The 15,727-nt window shown below is 34.5% G+C and overlaps 1 protein-coding gene across 6 annotated transcripts in view; it reads left to right on the forward strand.

Annotated features, from left to right (window-relative positions):
* The window catches only part of ARL15 (ARF like GTPase 15), a 410,850-nt gene that overhangs the window by 153,863 nt on the left and 241,260 nt on the right, over positions 1–15,727 (forward strand). For 5 of the 6 annotated variants that reach the window (XM_081285378.1, XM_081285381.1, XM_081285379.1 and 2 more), the window contains one exon: positions 10,988–11,047. The exons of the other annotated variant lie outside the window; for it this stretch is intronic. In XM_081285378.1, the coding sequence (XP_081141504.1) occupies positions 10,988–11,047 (60 nt within the window). The remainder of the gene's footprint in view (positions 1–10,987; positions 11,048–15,727) is intronic. 6 annotated transcript variants of the gene reach the window in all.

Consider the following 15,727-nt stretch of genomic DNA (forward strand, 5'->3'; position numbering starts at 1 on the left):
CATGAGTGAGACACTGGGTCTGATCCCCAGTATCACATAAAAAAAATAAATCAAATAAAGGTATTTAAAAAAGAAACCCTGTATAAAACTTCTACTCATGAATAATACCTGAGATAAAATATGTGTCAGATGAGATTAATACCAATTGATGAAAAGAAAGGATTTGATGAACTTAAGAGTGTTAGCATTGTAGAATCTATCCATGAGAGGGGGAAGAGCATCAGTGAGCTCTTTTGAGTGCATGAAGCCAAAGGGGTGGGGAAAAGGACAGAAAAAAAATTGAAGAGATAATGGCTGAAACATTGCCAAATCTGAAGACAACTATGCACCCACAGATCCAAGAAGCCCATTGAACCCCAAATGTAAGAAATGTGAACAAAAGCATACCAAGATAAATCATAATAAAATTGCCTGAAGCCTGTGATTAAAAAAAAAAATATGATGGTCAATTTTATATATACCATGGCCATGGTGTCCACAGAGGTGGTCTAACATTATTCTGAATATTTCTATGATGTTGTTTTAGATGAGATTAGTACTTAACTCTCTGGACTTTGAGTAAAGCAGATTGTCCTCTTTACTATGGTGTGACCTCTAGGTAGTTGAAATCCTGAACAGAATAAAAGACTGACCTCCCTGGAATAAGAGGGAATTCTACAACAGATGACCTTTGGATTTGAACTTTGCACTGGCTCTTTTCTGAGTCTCTAGCCTGCCAGCTGACTGCTGCAGAGTTTGGACTTATCAGCCTCCTGTATGTGAGCTAATTCCTTAAATCAATACCCACCCCCAGGAGAGGGGGGGGGAGGGAGGGGAAGAGAATGGATATATACAGAAATGTCCTTTTGATTTTTATTTTGGGAATTTGAGGAATACATAAAGAAATCCTAAAAAGCAGAGAAAAGGTATAATATATATGAGAGCTAAGATGAAAATGACATCAGATTTCTCACTGGAAACAGTGCAAGTGAGAAGACAATGGAACAGGATCAGTGATGTAGTGAAAGTGTGGTGAGGCCCCCTGTATCCTAGAAAAAATATTTAAAAGGAAAGTAAAAAATTGTTTTTCCCCCATATATACAAAAGTTGAAAGAATGTATTACTAACAGATCAACATTATAAGACATGATAAATGAAGACCTCCAGGCAGATGAGAAATTATATCCGTTATAAATCTATATGTGTATAAGATACATATATGAATCTGTATCCAAAGAAGATGTAAATACATAAAGATTTATATATAAATATGGATAAATCTGTATCCATATAAGATACATATAACAATGAAGAGTACCAGAAATGAAAATTACAGGGGCAATCAAGATTTAGTTTATATTATTTAAATATCTTTAGAAGATAAGTATTTAAAAATAACTATGTATTATGGGATTTATAAGATTTGTAAAAGTAAAATGCATGAGAATAACATAAACATCATAGGAGGAAAAACAAATGCAGCATATTGTAATGTTCTTACATTATACTGTATATAAAGTGGTATAATAACACTTGAAGGCAGACTGATTAAAGATGTGCTATATAAATCCTAAAGTAGCACTAAAATCAGTGATATTTTTTTTTTTGTGGGGGAGGTTAGAGGACATCCCCAGCCCATTTTTTACAATTCATTTATTTAATCTCATTAAGTTGCTTTGGGCCTCACTAAGTTACTGAGGCTGACTTTGAACTTGCGATCCTCCTGCATTTCTGGGATTACAGGCCTGTGCCACTGTGCCTGCTCACAGTGATACCTTAAATAAGATAACATAGAATTACCAAAAACAACCAATTCAAAGGAAGGCAGAAAAAGAAGAAAAAAGGGAGCAAGAATAGATGGGACAAATAGGAAACAAGTAGCAAGGTGACACTGAATTACCAGTCAAGTGTTGATAACCATTAACAATCAAGTTAAATATAAATGACTGATTTGATATGATTTGATTTTTTTAAAAAAGCAATTCCACCAAATGTCCACTTTAGGAAAGAATCTTTAAACATAGACACAAATAGGTTAAAAGGAAAGAATGGGAAAAGATAGGATCATACTAGAAGTGTGATGGAAGTTGCAGTGGTTATATTAATATGAGACAATGTACTTTTCAGAGTAAAGACTAATGCTGAGAATAACAAAGTTCATTTCATGATGATGAAGGGGTCATTTAATTCAAGAGGACATAACGATGCCAAACATTTATGTACCTAATAACAGAGCTTCAAAACATGACAGAACTACAAAGGAAATTAGAAAAAATTATAATAAGAGTTTTCACTCTTTCATCAAATAATAAAACATGCAAGAGGAAAATCAGCCAAGACAGAGTAGATTTGAACAACACTATCAGCCAACTTGACTAACATAGAACACTCCACCCAACAGCAGAAGGCATTCTTCTCAAGTGCAAATGGAACATTTACCAAATTAGACCATCATCTAGGACATAAAACAAATCTCAATAAATTTAGACGGACTCAACTCGTACTAAACATGTTTGCAGATTGCAGTGGAATGGAATTTGAAATCAATAACAAGAAGACCTTGAAAAATTTTCTCTTGGTATGGTAACTGAATAACTTCTAAGTAATCTATGGATCAAAGAAAAAAATCAAAAGAGAAACTATAAAGTATTTATCACAGCACAACTACACAACATATCAATCTGTGGTTTGCCTCTCAAAGCAGTATTTTGGTGGGGGAGGATTTATAGAACTCAACTGCCCGTATTAGAAAAGGAGAGGTTCAAATTAGTGTTCCTAGCTCTACATCAAAAAACTAAAAGAGAAGAATAGATTACAACCAAAGTAAGCAGAAGAAATGGAATAATAAGGTCAAAATGAAAATCTATAATATGGAAAAGCAATTGGTTTTTTTGAGAAGGTCAATAAAATTGATAAAACTCTAGCCATAGTGATCAGGAAAAACCAAAGAAGACACAAATTACCAATATCAGGAATGAGAAAGATGGCATCAGTACAGATTTCATAAATATTAAGATCCTAAGGAATGTTACGACCAACTTTTTGCCAATGAATTTGACAACATATCTGAAATGGACAAATCTTTGAAAGAAAAATCTTCCAATCTCAAGAGGAAATAGAGAACCCTGATAGACCTTTATCAACGTAATTGAAATTATAGTTAAGAAGAGAAAACTTGAAGTGTAATTGGCTTCACTAGTGAATCCTACCAAACTTTTAAAGGAAAACACAATGTCAATTCTCCTTGATATCTTCTAGAAAACTTTCCACCTCCTTTTATAAAACTGAATTTAACTGGATACCAAAACCAGACAAAGACATTACAAGAAAATTCCCTGCCAATATCCCTCTTGAACACAGATGCAGAGATGATAAACAACTACTCGCAAATCAAATCTAGCAATAATATATTAGTAGGATAATTTATTGTAACCAAGTGACATCTATCCTAGGAATGCAGTTACTTTTTATGTTAAAAAAGCAATCTGGAGCTAGGTTTGTAGTTCTGTGGTGGAGTGCTTGCCTAGCTGGTGCAAGGCCCTGGGTTTGACCCCCAGCCCACAGGAATAACAAAAATCATAATATCAAAGTCTGCCCAACTGTTAAAGGACATTTGTGAAAATTCTCACAGCTATTGCCACATTTATGGTGAAAGATGACTCTTTCTTGCTCAGATCATAAGACACTGACTGATGTCTGTTCTTATCACATCTACTCAACATTATAGTAGAGATTCTAACCAACACACCAGGCATGATCTCATCAATATAGAAAATTTAATTTGAATCTACAACTTTATACCAGTAAATTAGACATGACTGATGTGAATTAGAGCTGATGATTTTAGAGATCTGAAAACTGACTTAGAGGTTAGCTGTGGATTTAATATGGAGAATGTTGCCTTAATTTTAGAAGAAGGTAGGGCATGGTTTATAATGGTAAGTTGAATACTGAATTCAATCAGATAGATGAACATATTCTCCAAGTATTAGAGGATGGAAAGATGAACACCCATTCGCAAGCAGATGCCGTACTTCAGGTGGAAAATTATTGACTGTGGTAGTGAGTGAAGTGATCTCAAAGTATTATTAGGAAGCAGGGCTTATGGTGGGAGGTACTGATAAGGAAAGGCTCTAGAAAAAGTGTGCAAGAAAATGTTGGAGCATGTAGAACACTTTCCTTAATATAGGGGAGGTTCCATACAGTTCAGTGAAAGGGCTCTGTAATGATCAAGGTAGGGCTGCATTGGATATGAGAAGCATGAAGATACAGCAAAGAGCAAAGAAGGAGTAGATGGTTGTTGGTTGGGTCCTTGTGTTCATTGTAGTGAAAGAAGGAGGGCAAGATGTTAGAGAAACAAATTAATGATGGCGGGGGGATGGGGTGAGGGAGAGGCAGCAGAGAGTCAAGCAGCGGACCCACAGAAACTATTATGTGCTAGCATTCCAAATAGGCATTGCTGGCATGTTTGAACATACAACCCAGGCTCAGGGTTCTTTTTTGGGGAATACCTGGATGTATATGTAAGTGAAGAATAAAGGAGGTGGAAGGAAGATACTAAAATAAACAAAAAAGCATCAGTAGTGGAAATGGTAACTAGAAGAAATGAGAAGTCAGAAAGCCACACATGCCTGTGGATGATTGAGTGAGAGAGAAGGGAGGAGAATAGCCAGGGGAGCCTATAGGGAATGAGTCACAAGGCAAGGGATCTGGGGACTTGAGCATATAAAACCGAGTCACTGGAAATCTAAAATTAACAAGCTCAACATAAAAAGAAATAATGCCATTGAGAAATATTTGCATAAAACATTAAGATAACAATTTGTGGCTGTCCTACTTAGAGAATTCAATCACATTTACAGATATCATTGAGAATCTAATATAAATTATGTTTAGTCCACAAAGATAATTCATAAACAGAAAAAGTAGCAAAGAAATTGATGGAGCAGGTTCAGCTTTACCAAAAATTCATTTTTATGAGGGAATAAACAAAAAAGTTAGTTTTATACTTAAATTTACCAAAATTCATTTCTTTATGATAAGACCCAATGCTGAGAAGATAGTAGTGGCATTGATATGTACATGTACTACTGGTACCATTGTGACTGTTACTGTCCCTTTTCTTGGAAAACAATTATTCATATAAACCAAAAATTACCAAAATACTCATAGGCCTGGTCGTGATGCCAATAGCAATTTATTATAAACAAGGCATTTAAAAGAAACTATATCCAGAAGGCAATTCCTTGCAAAATTTTGTATGATAGTTAAAACTCAAAAGCAACCTCAGCGTCCTATAGCAAGGGACGTTATTAAATGAATTATGGTATCTCAATTGAAATGATTATAGATTAGAAAATGTATATATTTTTCTATTGAAGAAAGTGAAAAAATTAAACTTACATTTATTTTTTAAGTTAAGCCATGGAAAACTATGCTTTTGTACATAAACTGGAAATAACATGTAACATCACTATGTACTTTGTTAATGTGGCTGAATTATGTTGAGCTTTATTTTAAATTATTTCTTTATTTGATAATGTTTTGACGCTAAAAAGTCAATTAAAAATGAAATGTTGGAAGATTTTTGAAGAATTAAAAAGAGGATCTACCATAAGAGCTGGTTTCTTATGAAATGAAAACATATCGTAAGAAGGGCATGTCCATCCAATTTCAGCAAGGCAAGAGTGCCTGCCTTTTTTCCAGGAAGAAAGGGAATCCAAACTTTATTGGATCGTTAACTTCAGCATTCTTTCAGCTTTGACATAATTTTTAAAAGACACTTAAATTGTCAAAACTCAAAGGGCCAAGAAATCCTCCAGAGAGCAGGACGAGGTTAGTGGAGAGAGAGAAATTGGGCATCTTGCTCTTTGGTCTAAAAACAAAAGTGAATTCTGCCCGGAACAAATTTCTTGACTGTGTCTGCTTGAGGAATTTGTTGATAAGAGGGGTTGTTAAACTATAGATTACACAAATATTCACTTTTTTTTCCTTTTTAAACCAGAGGAATGGAATCTAAAGTCTCAGGATAATATAATGATATATCATGGAGAAGAACCTAGAGAAAACTGAACACTCTGAATTGAGAAAGGTTGAAAATATCTTTAGGGATATGTATTTCTGTACTTGAAAAATTGTCAAGTAGTATGTCATTCAGTTAAAATAGAAAAAGATCATGACGGTTTGAAAGAAAAAGTTCATGAAAACTTGAATGAAGCATTTAAATAACTTTAGTATTAGCTGCAGATGTGTTAATAAGAGAAACAAAGTTAGAAAGTCAGATTTAGGTATCTGCTAACGGATGGTTTTCTAAATGCCAGTAGATTAAATTTTCTTTGTGACATTGAAATTGTATTTACAAGAATTTTGCTAGATTTTTATTCAAACATCACAAATATCAATGCAATGGCATAAATGATGCTCTTGGTCCAGAACAAGACTGCCAGATGTATAGACTGTCTTTCCTTCAGCAGTTCTTAGAGTGTCCAGGTTAAAAGCACACGCACCATCGTGTATCTGCATGATTGTGTGCAGCCTTGGGGGTGGGGGTGAGGACAATTAAATTTGTAGGCCCAAGTAACACACTCATGTGTTCCACATGATGAATAAAAATAGACTAACTTTCCTCCCAAAACTAATTTTGTTACAATTCCAGGAATGCTCTTTCCCGCATGAAAAATTTCAAATCTATCTTCCCTCTATCACAGGTTTTGTTGGATTTAAGGACTGCAGAACAAAGTCCGAAAGATATGCAAAAAATCATTTCCCCAAAGAGTTACTAAGTCATATATTTATTAAAATTTGTGGGGTTAAATCTTAGGGGAGGTTTCAGTCTTACTAATGTAGCTTAGATAGGCCAGGAAAAAATGAGTGCGTTGCTTCGGCTTCAGCCATCAAGTTGTTTGAATGGAGCCTGGGGAGACCTACCCTTGAGGGCTTCAGCCAAATACTGGAGGCCATTGAGGATCAACTCAGTGGTTACTGTTATTTTCTCCTTCTTGCTGATTAAAAGTAATGCACTCCCAATTTTAAAGGAAACTTGCAGAGCTGATCTAATTCACTCATTTTGCAGATGAGGAATTCAAAGCCAAAGCAAGGGAAAAAATGTGGCTGGTGAGTCTTAGCACCATGACCAGCCCTCCTAGGCAGTGTCTTGTCCCAGTGACTCATCCAAGGACACTCAGCTCTGAAGAAGTAAGAGATGATAACACCAACATGGCTTCGTCAGTTAGACATTTTTTGTTCCTTCAGAGTTCCTATTTTTATTAATAATATCTATCAAAAAAGACAACCTAAATTCATACTGTCATTTCTATTGCATTATTAAGAAAGCAGTATCATGTAGACCTAAGAACACTTATTTGGACTTCTTGTGTTTAATTATTTATAAAAAGAGGAGGGTAAAGTATTGGGTTTAATAGGAATGTGTGCATTGCCAAGTCTACTCCACCAGTATTTAGGTTCAAAGTTGAACAAAATAGGAAGACTCTATCAACTTTGTGGTACTTGGAGGCCGTGCAATGGTGTAGCATTCTGTTGACAAGACCTGGGTTTGGGTTTTGAATATAGTACTTAGTACTCTTCACCAGGTCCTTAACTCCTCTGTGCTTTACTTTCTTCTTGACTTTAACTTTGGGATTGTTGTAACAGCTAAGTTAGCAAATAGATGTAAATCCTTAGCCTCGATCTTTAAATAATATTGAGATCCAGTGGTGTGCCAAGCACTAGCCTGGCATGTAGGATTCGCTGTACTTTTGCTTCTCCATGTGGATTCTTACAGTCTAGTGGGCAAAATACATAATACAGGTATACTGATGTGTAGTTACAACTGTGAAAATTAGGTAGAAGCACTAAATGTTGGAGGAACATGGATTCAGGAAAATCAACCTAGTTTAAGGACACTAGAGAAGATTTCCCTTAGTCAAATAGCTAGTAAAAGGTAGAGCCCAAATTTGAACACAGATGTTTTTGCTCTAGAGCCTATGTTTTTATTCCTCAAAGAAATCCTTTGAGAAAGGTCTTTTGATTAAATGATTTTTGTATCTCTACTAAATATTAATTTCTCCTCTCTCCCTGACCTCATCCAACCCAGTGTACAGGAGTAAAATATAGTGTGCTGATTGCCTTTCTTGGTTGCCTTTCTAGTGAATTCAAAGTGTTGCCTTAAATTTTTATTTCTGTTTAATCTTTGCAAATGCAGCAGACGACTAATGTAAAAAAAACCTTTTTCTTTCATGAAAAAAAATGGCTCCTGATATTCATTACTAGCTCACGTTTTCAGTTGCCTTCTTTCAGAAATATTCAGTGTATATATGGACACTGTGTATTTGTATTGGCATATGCACATTTTTACGTTTCAACTGAATTGACTAACTTGAATGATAACAGTTAAGTTCTAAATATATTGTTAATTATAGAACTACATACTCTGAATATATTTTTATAATATAAATATTTTATTGCATGCATTAAAAAATAATTTCCTTACACAAATGGATAATTATGAGTGTATTTTTAAGATTATACTAATATCTTATTTTCTAGACTGATTATTTAGACTTTGCCCTCTGAACATTAATTAATACAGCTGTACTATAAAAATAATATAGAGATGGCATTATGGAGGACTGGGTATACCTTTGTAGCCACACGTGTTCTGTTTGTGGAGAAAATGTTTATGAGTATTCTATAGAAACATTTCTATGCCTATAAATAACGTTTCTAGGTTACTTTGCTCAGTATGAACATTTGAGGATATTTTTGTTGTCAATTTATTATAAAGACTCCGCAAGGATTTAAAGACAATAACAGTAATATAATCTGCCAGTTGGATTAATAAATTTCCAAAATCGTATTTTGTGTATGGGTGCGGACATTACTGGAAGAATATTACTTCCCTTTGAGTGCCTGCATTTTGTCAGCTTTTAAGAATCAAAGCTGTTAAACATTGCTGGTGTGCGCCATAATTTTCTTTTCCAAAGTTGGGACCTGCCCTACTTCTTTGGAAAATCCATATTTGAGTTGTCCTGAACATGATCACTAATAGACTTTTTAACATTTGTAGAGGGCTTTTTGTTTCCAGGATTTCACAATCATTGCATTTTAATCCATATGACATCCATAAGGTAGACTGATACATTCAAGCATTCAAGTCTCCTGCAGTGGAATTTTGGTGCCAACAGAAGTATTATGATTGGCACCGGCTTTCCTGAATTTCCCAGAGGCCAAACACCTGGAGAGTCTTTCCTTCAGGCCTTGGGGTACATGCCAGTGCTACAGCCACATGGGACTGCCTCCTCATTCCTCCTGCTGCTTTACTAAGATTGAGGGACTTCATGCACCAGTAACCCTAATGCTGCACTGACCTCAAAGGAAGGATATGTTTTGGAAGATGCTTAGAGGATCCAATGAACATTTACTTTCTGTGCAGGAAATTTCAACTATTGATACCTCCATTAATTCAACAGAAGTACTTTTCAGTACTGGTAACTTTTACTTGATTAATAAATGAGCACCCAAATTTTCTTTCTTGTGAGTTTGAAATATGTTTAGGCAGGCTGAAATTCTGTGTACCTAATGATTAAATTATCAACAATTAAGCATCAATTAAAATATAATTCCAGAAGACATACTGTATGTTTATTGTGCACAGGGAACTGTAATAAACACAGTTCATGTGTAGTTTTATCCTGACCAAGCTAGAATTGAAACCTAGTTCTGTCTGCTTCCAAAGTCAGTTCTTTAACCATTGCATAACACTGCCTTTCATGCATGGCGATGGATAGTTTATCAATGTACTGTGACAACATGTGGCCAAGGAATGTGAAGGATAGGCTAGACTATGAAGGCACACGCTGATTTTCTATTTTTATAAAGCAAAGCAAATCCATGTAAAATAATTGTTCTTATTCACACCATACTTTTATGTATCTTTTCACCTTTCAGCCATAACTTGTTTTAATATTAATAAGTATTTGTGTGGTCTTCTTTATTGAAATTTCTTGGAAAGGAGTCTGTGTTTCATTCACCTAGTAATTCTTATAATTGTATGCATTAAGTAACTTTTAAAGGCATAAATGAAATGGATTCTCAGACACTACTGATAAATTAACTTTTAAAGTTTTGTGGGGTTTAAAACACACACACACACACACACACACACACACACACACACACACACAGTACATGGCAAAACATTCAGATGAAAGAAAAGAATCTCCTTTCTATTGAAGGCTTTCAGATCCCCAGTGCTTCTGAGGGTCATTACTAGTTCAAGTTTTTTTGTGGCCCCCTTTCAAAAATATTTAGTGTACATATGGACATGTGTGTATTTGTATGGGTATATGCACATTCTTATGTTTCAACTGAATTGACTAACTTGAATGATAATAGTTAAGTCCTAAATATATTATTAATCAGAGGACTATATACTCTGAATATATTTTTGTAATATAAATTTTTATTGAATGCATTAAAAATGATTGCATTACTACAAATGTATAATTATGATTATACTTTTAAGAAACATATACATATGCATTATTAATCATATCCTTAAAACACTGATATGAATATGATATATTCTAATATAAGATGATTACAATATAAATACCTTAATCTCTAGAGTTACTGAGTTATATATGTGAAAAAACTGTTAAGACATTCATTTTAGTATTTAGATCCAAAGTCTGCTATCAACTTAATATTTTTTGAAGCTCCCTATACCTCCAAATGGCAATTGATAAATGTTGCCCAGTAGCATAATATATTAAATAACAAAGCATTATTTTGAAGTAAAGGGAATAGCATTATATTTTGTCATAATTAACAATGTTTTCAGAATTACAGAAGATAATATGAGGTTGTCATCTAATTTTAGAAATTATACGTTTCTAATGTTGGTATGATCTATCAAAAGTACATTCTGATCTGCCAAAAAAATAGAGAATTTGAGCATCTTGAGTATTTTAATGTAATACTTGCTAATTCTTATTTTTTTTAATTTTAGGTTTTAGTATAAAGGCAGTGCCATTTCAGAATGCCATCTTGAATGTGAAAGAACTTGGAGGTATGGCATTTAAAATCCTTTCTGTGTCTCAGTTTAACTTTACCAAAAAACTTGGTATCCATGTATTATATATTACTAAAACATGATAACTTATTCTAGGGGATTTATTTTTACCTTTTCTCTTGATAATATACATTCAAGAAATATTTCCTTCTCTTTTTACATAGGTTTTAAAATTTGTCAAAGATTTCCAAGAGATATAAATTTTGTTTTCTTTTCTATGAATTAAGGAACTACACTAATAGCTATTTATATATGCTCTACTTCTTGGCTTTACTTGTTGAAAACTGTTCTGTTCTTGAATGACACCTGAAAAGAATTTTAGTATAATCAAACTGCACAGGGCACAAATAAATAAATAAATGTGTGTGTGTGTGTGTGTGTGTGTGTGTGTGTTTTAGTTTGTATTTATGCTACTACTTTTGTTGTATTCAATCTTTTTAGAATGTATTTGTTCTGATAATAAATCTTTGCCAGTGGGTCTTTGCTGGCCAAGCACATTTATTGGGTAGGCTGTACCCCAAGGCATACATCACTCAGTCTTCCATTACACCCTCTGTCTGGCACATTTTGGTTGTGTTTTATGTCTGCCAGGGTCTTAACCCATGTAAATAGATTAACAAAGAAATCAGTCAATTCAGTGAACCTACTAAATTCTCTAATGGCACAGGAAAATGGTGAGCACTCTGTAGTTTAGTATAATATCAGTGAGTTTAATGGCTTAGAAAAAAGTTCTCTTCCATCTATTTAAAAGCGTGATCTTGACCTTACCCAGTTTGTTTCTTTCTTTCCTTCTTTCCTTCTTTCTTTCTTTCCTTTCTTTCCTTTCTTTTTTCCTTCCTTCCTTCTTTTCTTTTCTTTTCTTCTTTCTTTAATTTCCACTTCTCCTTTAAGGTCCTTCTAACTGTGACCTATTTTGTAGCCTGATGAAATTGAAATACTGACTTTATGTTGTTTTGGTAGTATTTGATACCTTCTTATTTTTATCTAATGAAATATTGACCTTTTCAGGTGTCTATTTTCAGAGCAGATTTGCCTCTGACAGTTTTACAGCTACATTTGGCTTTTATAGCATTAATCTTTAAAAGCAACTATGATCGAGAAATTCTGATTTTCCTTTAAAGATTTAGTTTTATTATAATTTTGACACCCCAAATCACATTACACAAGTGTTCTCATAGTAACATTTTTACGTAAAATTTTAAGGTGCTGTTTATTAGGTTCAGTGTTTTAATACTACATTAGTTTCTGGCAGCTCTTTGCTCTTCAATGACAATAATATCATTTAAAAATATTTTAGAGCTGGATAACATGTTGTAAAAATCCAGAGAATCAAAGTGTATATGGCTGGAGTATTCTGTTGACCTTAAGTTTGGCTAGTACTTAGTATATCTCACTAGGTTGGACATGAAACTTATTGAACACCTAGCAGCAGGAATAAAAAACTATTGGTTAATTGAGAAGTATTTGTTATATATGATGATTATTTGGATGAAATAAATAACAAATGTGTCTGAACAGTAAAATACAAACATTTAAAGAATTTATTTTAACTTTGGCTCTGTGCCACTGAAATTCAGTGCAATGGAAGATTGAATTGAAGGATTAGGGATATAAAACATGAGAATAGGTCTGTTCCCAATTTTAATTTTGTTGAAAGACCTGTGCCCTGATGAGTGTGGTGATGGAAATAACATGGGGCAGAATACTATAGGGTTTGATGGTAATGTTTCAGTTTGTACCTGTTCTGTAATGAGGTTCAGAGATGTAGGTAAAAGAGCTTCAGGGATTGGAGCCGATGTGTTAGTTCCAGGCTAATGATATGTGGGTTTTGTGCATATGTTAGTACTAAAGAGCACATTTCTAGGAAAAGTCCAGGTTATTTTCTTCCTCTCAACTTTAATAGCTGTCTTTTCAGTTGAGAGACTATCTCAAGGAAAAGGTAGCTTTCAGAGTAGCGAGTATCCTGTGTTCTATCCTCAGAGGTTCGCAAAAGAGGGAGTTGATTCAGAGATGGTTCCTGCACTAATTCATTTATCGAAATATTCTTTTTGTAATCAGTACTATCTATGTCTAACCCAAGAACACTTGAAAAGGTGGGTTAACACATGTAAAGAAAGGAAAGGAAGGTTAACATGTGTAAAGAAAGTATAGTTTTCCTAGGGTTTTAAGTGTATTATAGATACCAAGGGGATCATCCCCAATGTAAAGTTTGGGCATTTAGGAGAATTACGACTTATTAAAGTCAAGTTGTCTGGGCTGCTTGACTGAGAATTTTTAAATTCAAAAGGAAAGAGTTTAGTGTTTTAGGATTTGGTATGAAGATCTGAAGCTTATATTTACCATCACAGGGTTGCTTAGAAGGTAGGTTAGTTGGAGTTCAGTCCGATTGTCAATCTGGAGAAAAATTTTGAATTCAAGGGAGAAACTCAGGAAGATAGTGGGTAGAGGTAGGCAGGTAGGGAGAGCCAGTACAGTGATGGCATCTTACTGGGAATGCCAATAGTTGTCTTTATCCTTAACTCGGGATGGCATAGCCCCTGTTTCTCCCTGTGAACGTCCTTTCTTTGTTCTTATTGATAGTTCCAAGACTTCCTGTCATTCCCTTTTATAACCTGAAGTTAAATGTTTTATTTTTTCAAAATAGGAAAAGGCATGAACTTTATGCTCCTATCTATTAAGAAGAACTGATAAGGGATGGAATAACTATGAGTCATGGAGTTAAATTTAATAACAGTCTATTTGGGGGGATCAGAGTGACAAACTATGAGTTTGCACACATATCTGATGTGTTTGTGTCCATGTATATATATTATGCATGTGTTAACTATATGTAGTGTATGTGCAGGTAGATTATAGGCTGTTATCAATTTTCTATTTTATGTGTTTCTCTTTTACCTAAAAATTCTTATTCACACCAATTTTCCTACTACTCACTCAGTCATTGTACCACAACGTGTACCACAGTCTAGCATGTACCCAGGAGCTGACAATAAAAGATCTAAAAGACAATTTGTCTTCAACAAATACAGGGAATTAGCAAAATTTTTGAAAATAATGAAACTAAGGGCTAAACACAGAAGTATAAGGTAAATGATGACACAGAGATAGTGCTGCCTAGTTGTATGATGGGCCCATTTCCTTTTTGCCGTTTTAGAAATAGCTTGCTTTCCTCATCTGGCCTGTCACCCCCTGCAATCTGCACTGATTATGCCTATCTTTATGTGAAATTAGAACTCTAAATTTTCTTCTGTTTTTCCCTTCCTTCCCTTTTTCTCCCTCAGCTTTTCTCACTTTATCTTTGTGACTTCATGCCCAGGGAGTAGGTGCTGTTATTATCTCACAGACAATGAGACACTGGGCACCAGGATGTGGACAGCTTGAATGACTTAACCAAGGCTACGTGGAGGGGGAGGTGGGGACTGGCCTGCGCAGAGGTGCTTAACCTGTGTACTACATGTGTAAAGCATTTTGCCCAGGGCCTGGCACAAGAGAAGGGCTCCCACACATCATCTGCTACTGCTTTTATCATTATTAGCTGCGTCATTTAAGGTCTTCAAGTGTTGGTATTTTTTTCATTAACACTATATTGATAAAACATCATATTGACAAAACATGAACACATTGCTCTCTCTCAAAAATTTATGGGACTTCGCCTCTGATTATTGCAGCTGCTTTTGTCATTTTTTTTTTCCTGTCACTCTTTTACATATAGGTCAATCAGGTCAAACTCTTGTTCAGTTATGGCTCTCACTTTGGGTACTCTAGTCCTGCTTCCTTCCTTCAATTTCTTCAACACTCCCGACTAAATCACCCTCACTTGTACTTTCGAAACTATCCAGATCTGCTTACAACATTTCATTTTCATATTCTTTTTATAAATATGAAAATTGTATTCCTTAAAATATTTTGTATTCATTATGACTATGAAAATTGGTATTCATTTTTAAAATAAATATTAACAAATGTTTACTGAATCCATATTGAATGCCAGTCTCCGTTTTAGGATGTTGTGGTTATAGTGTAAGAACATGTACATCGTCCCTACATAAACCAGGCAGTAGGCACTAGGGAACCTCTTGTATTCTTTCTCTCTCTCCCTAATTAAAGCCCAATCCTAATTCCTGTAGGCTAGAAGAAATTCCTGGGTTAATGCTGTTATACCTGAAGGGATTTCCCAATACTGTCCAGCAAGGGTTTGCTGATCCTTTTGAAGAACATTCCATAGTCCTCACTAGGCTCTGTAAACTACTTTTTCCTGTATATTCTTTCATTTACATGGTTTTTATTCAAGTTCTAAATCCCTTCTTTTATTTAATTACTCTGCTTTTCTTGCTTTGAATTATTTTTATTTGTCTCGTTGTTGTGTAAGACTCCTAGCAGGGATCTTGCAGAGACAGATGGATTAATCTTTTAAAGAATTTTTTTTTCCTTCCCAGTGATTGTTTCCAAACCTAGTTTTTCTATATAATTCTGGGCATGCCCATCTTCCTGTATCTCTCTTTCCTTATCTGTGAAATGTAGCAATAATAATTGCTACATCCTATCATCCTTGTGAGGACAAAATTAGGTAATACAAGCCAGGTTCTTAGAGTTTACATGGCTTATAGCTAACATTATGCCAGATTTGCTTTCATTATAGTTACATTCTCACTACTCCCCCAACCAAAAACATTAAAA

Source organism: Spermophilus citellus (genome assembly GCF_964194105.1).
Source record: "Spermophilus citellus genome assembly, chromosome: 1".
Lineage (NCBI taxonomy): Eukaryota > Metazoa > Chordata > Mammalia > Rodentia > Sciuridae > Spermophilus > Spermophilus citellus.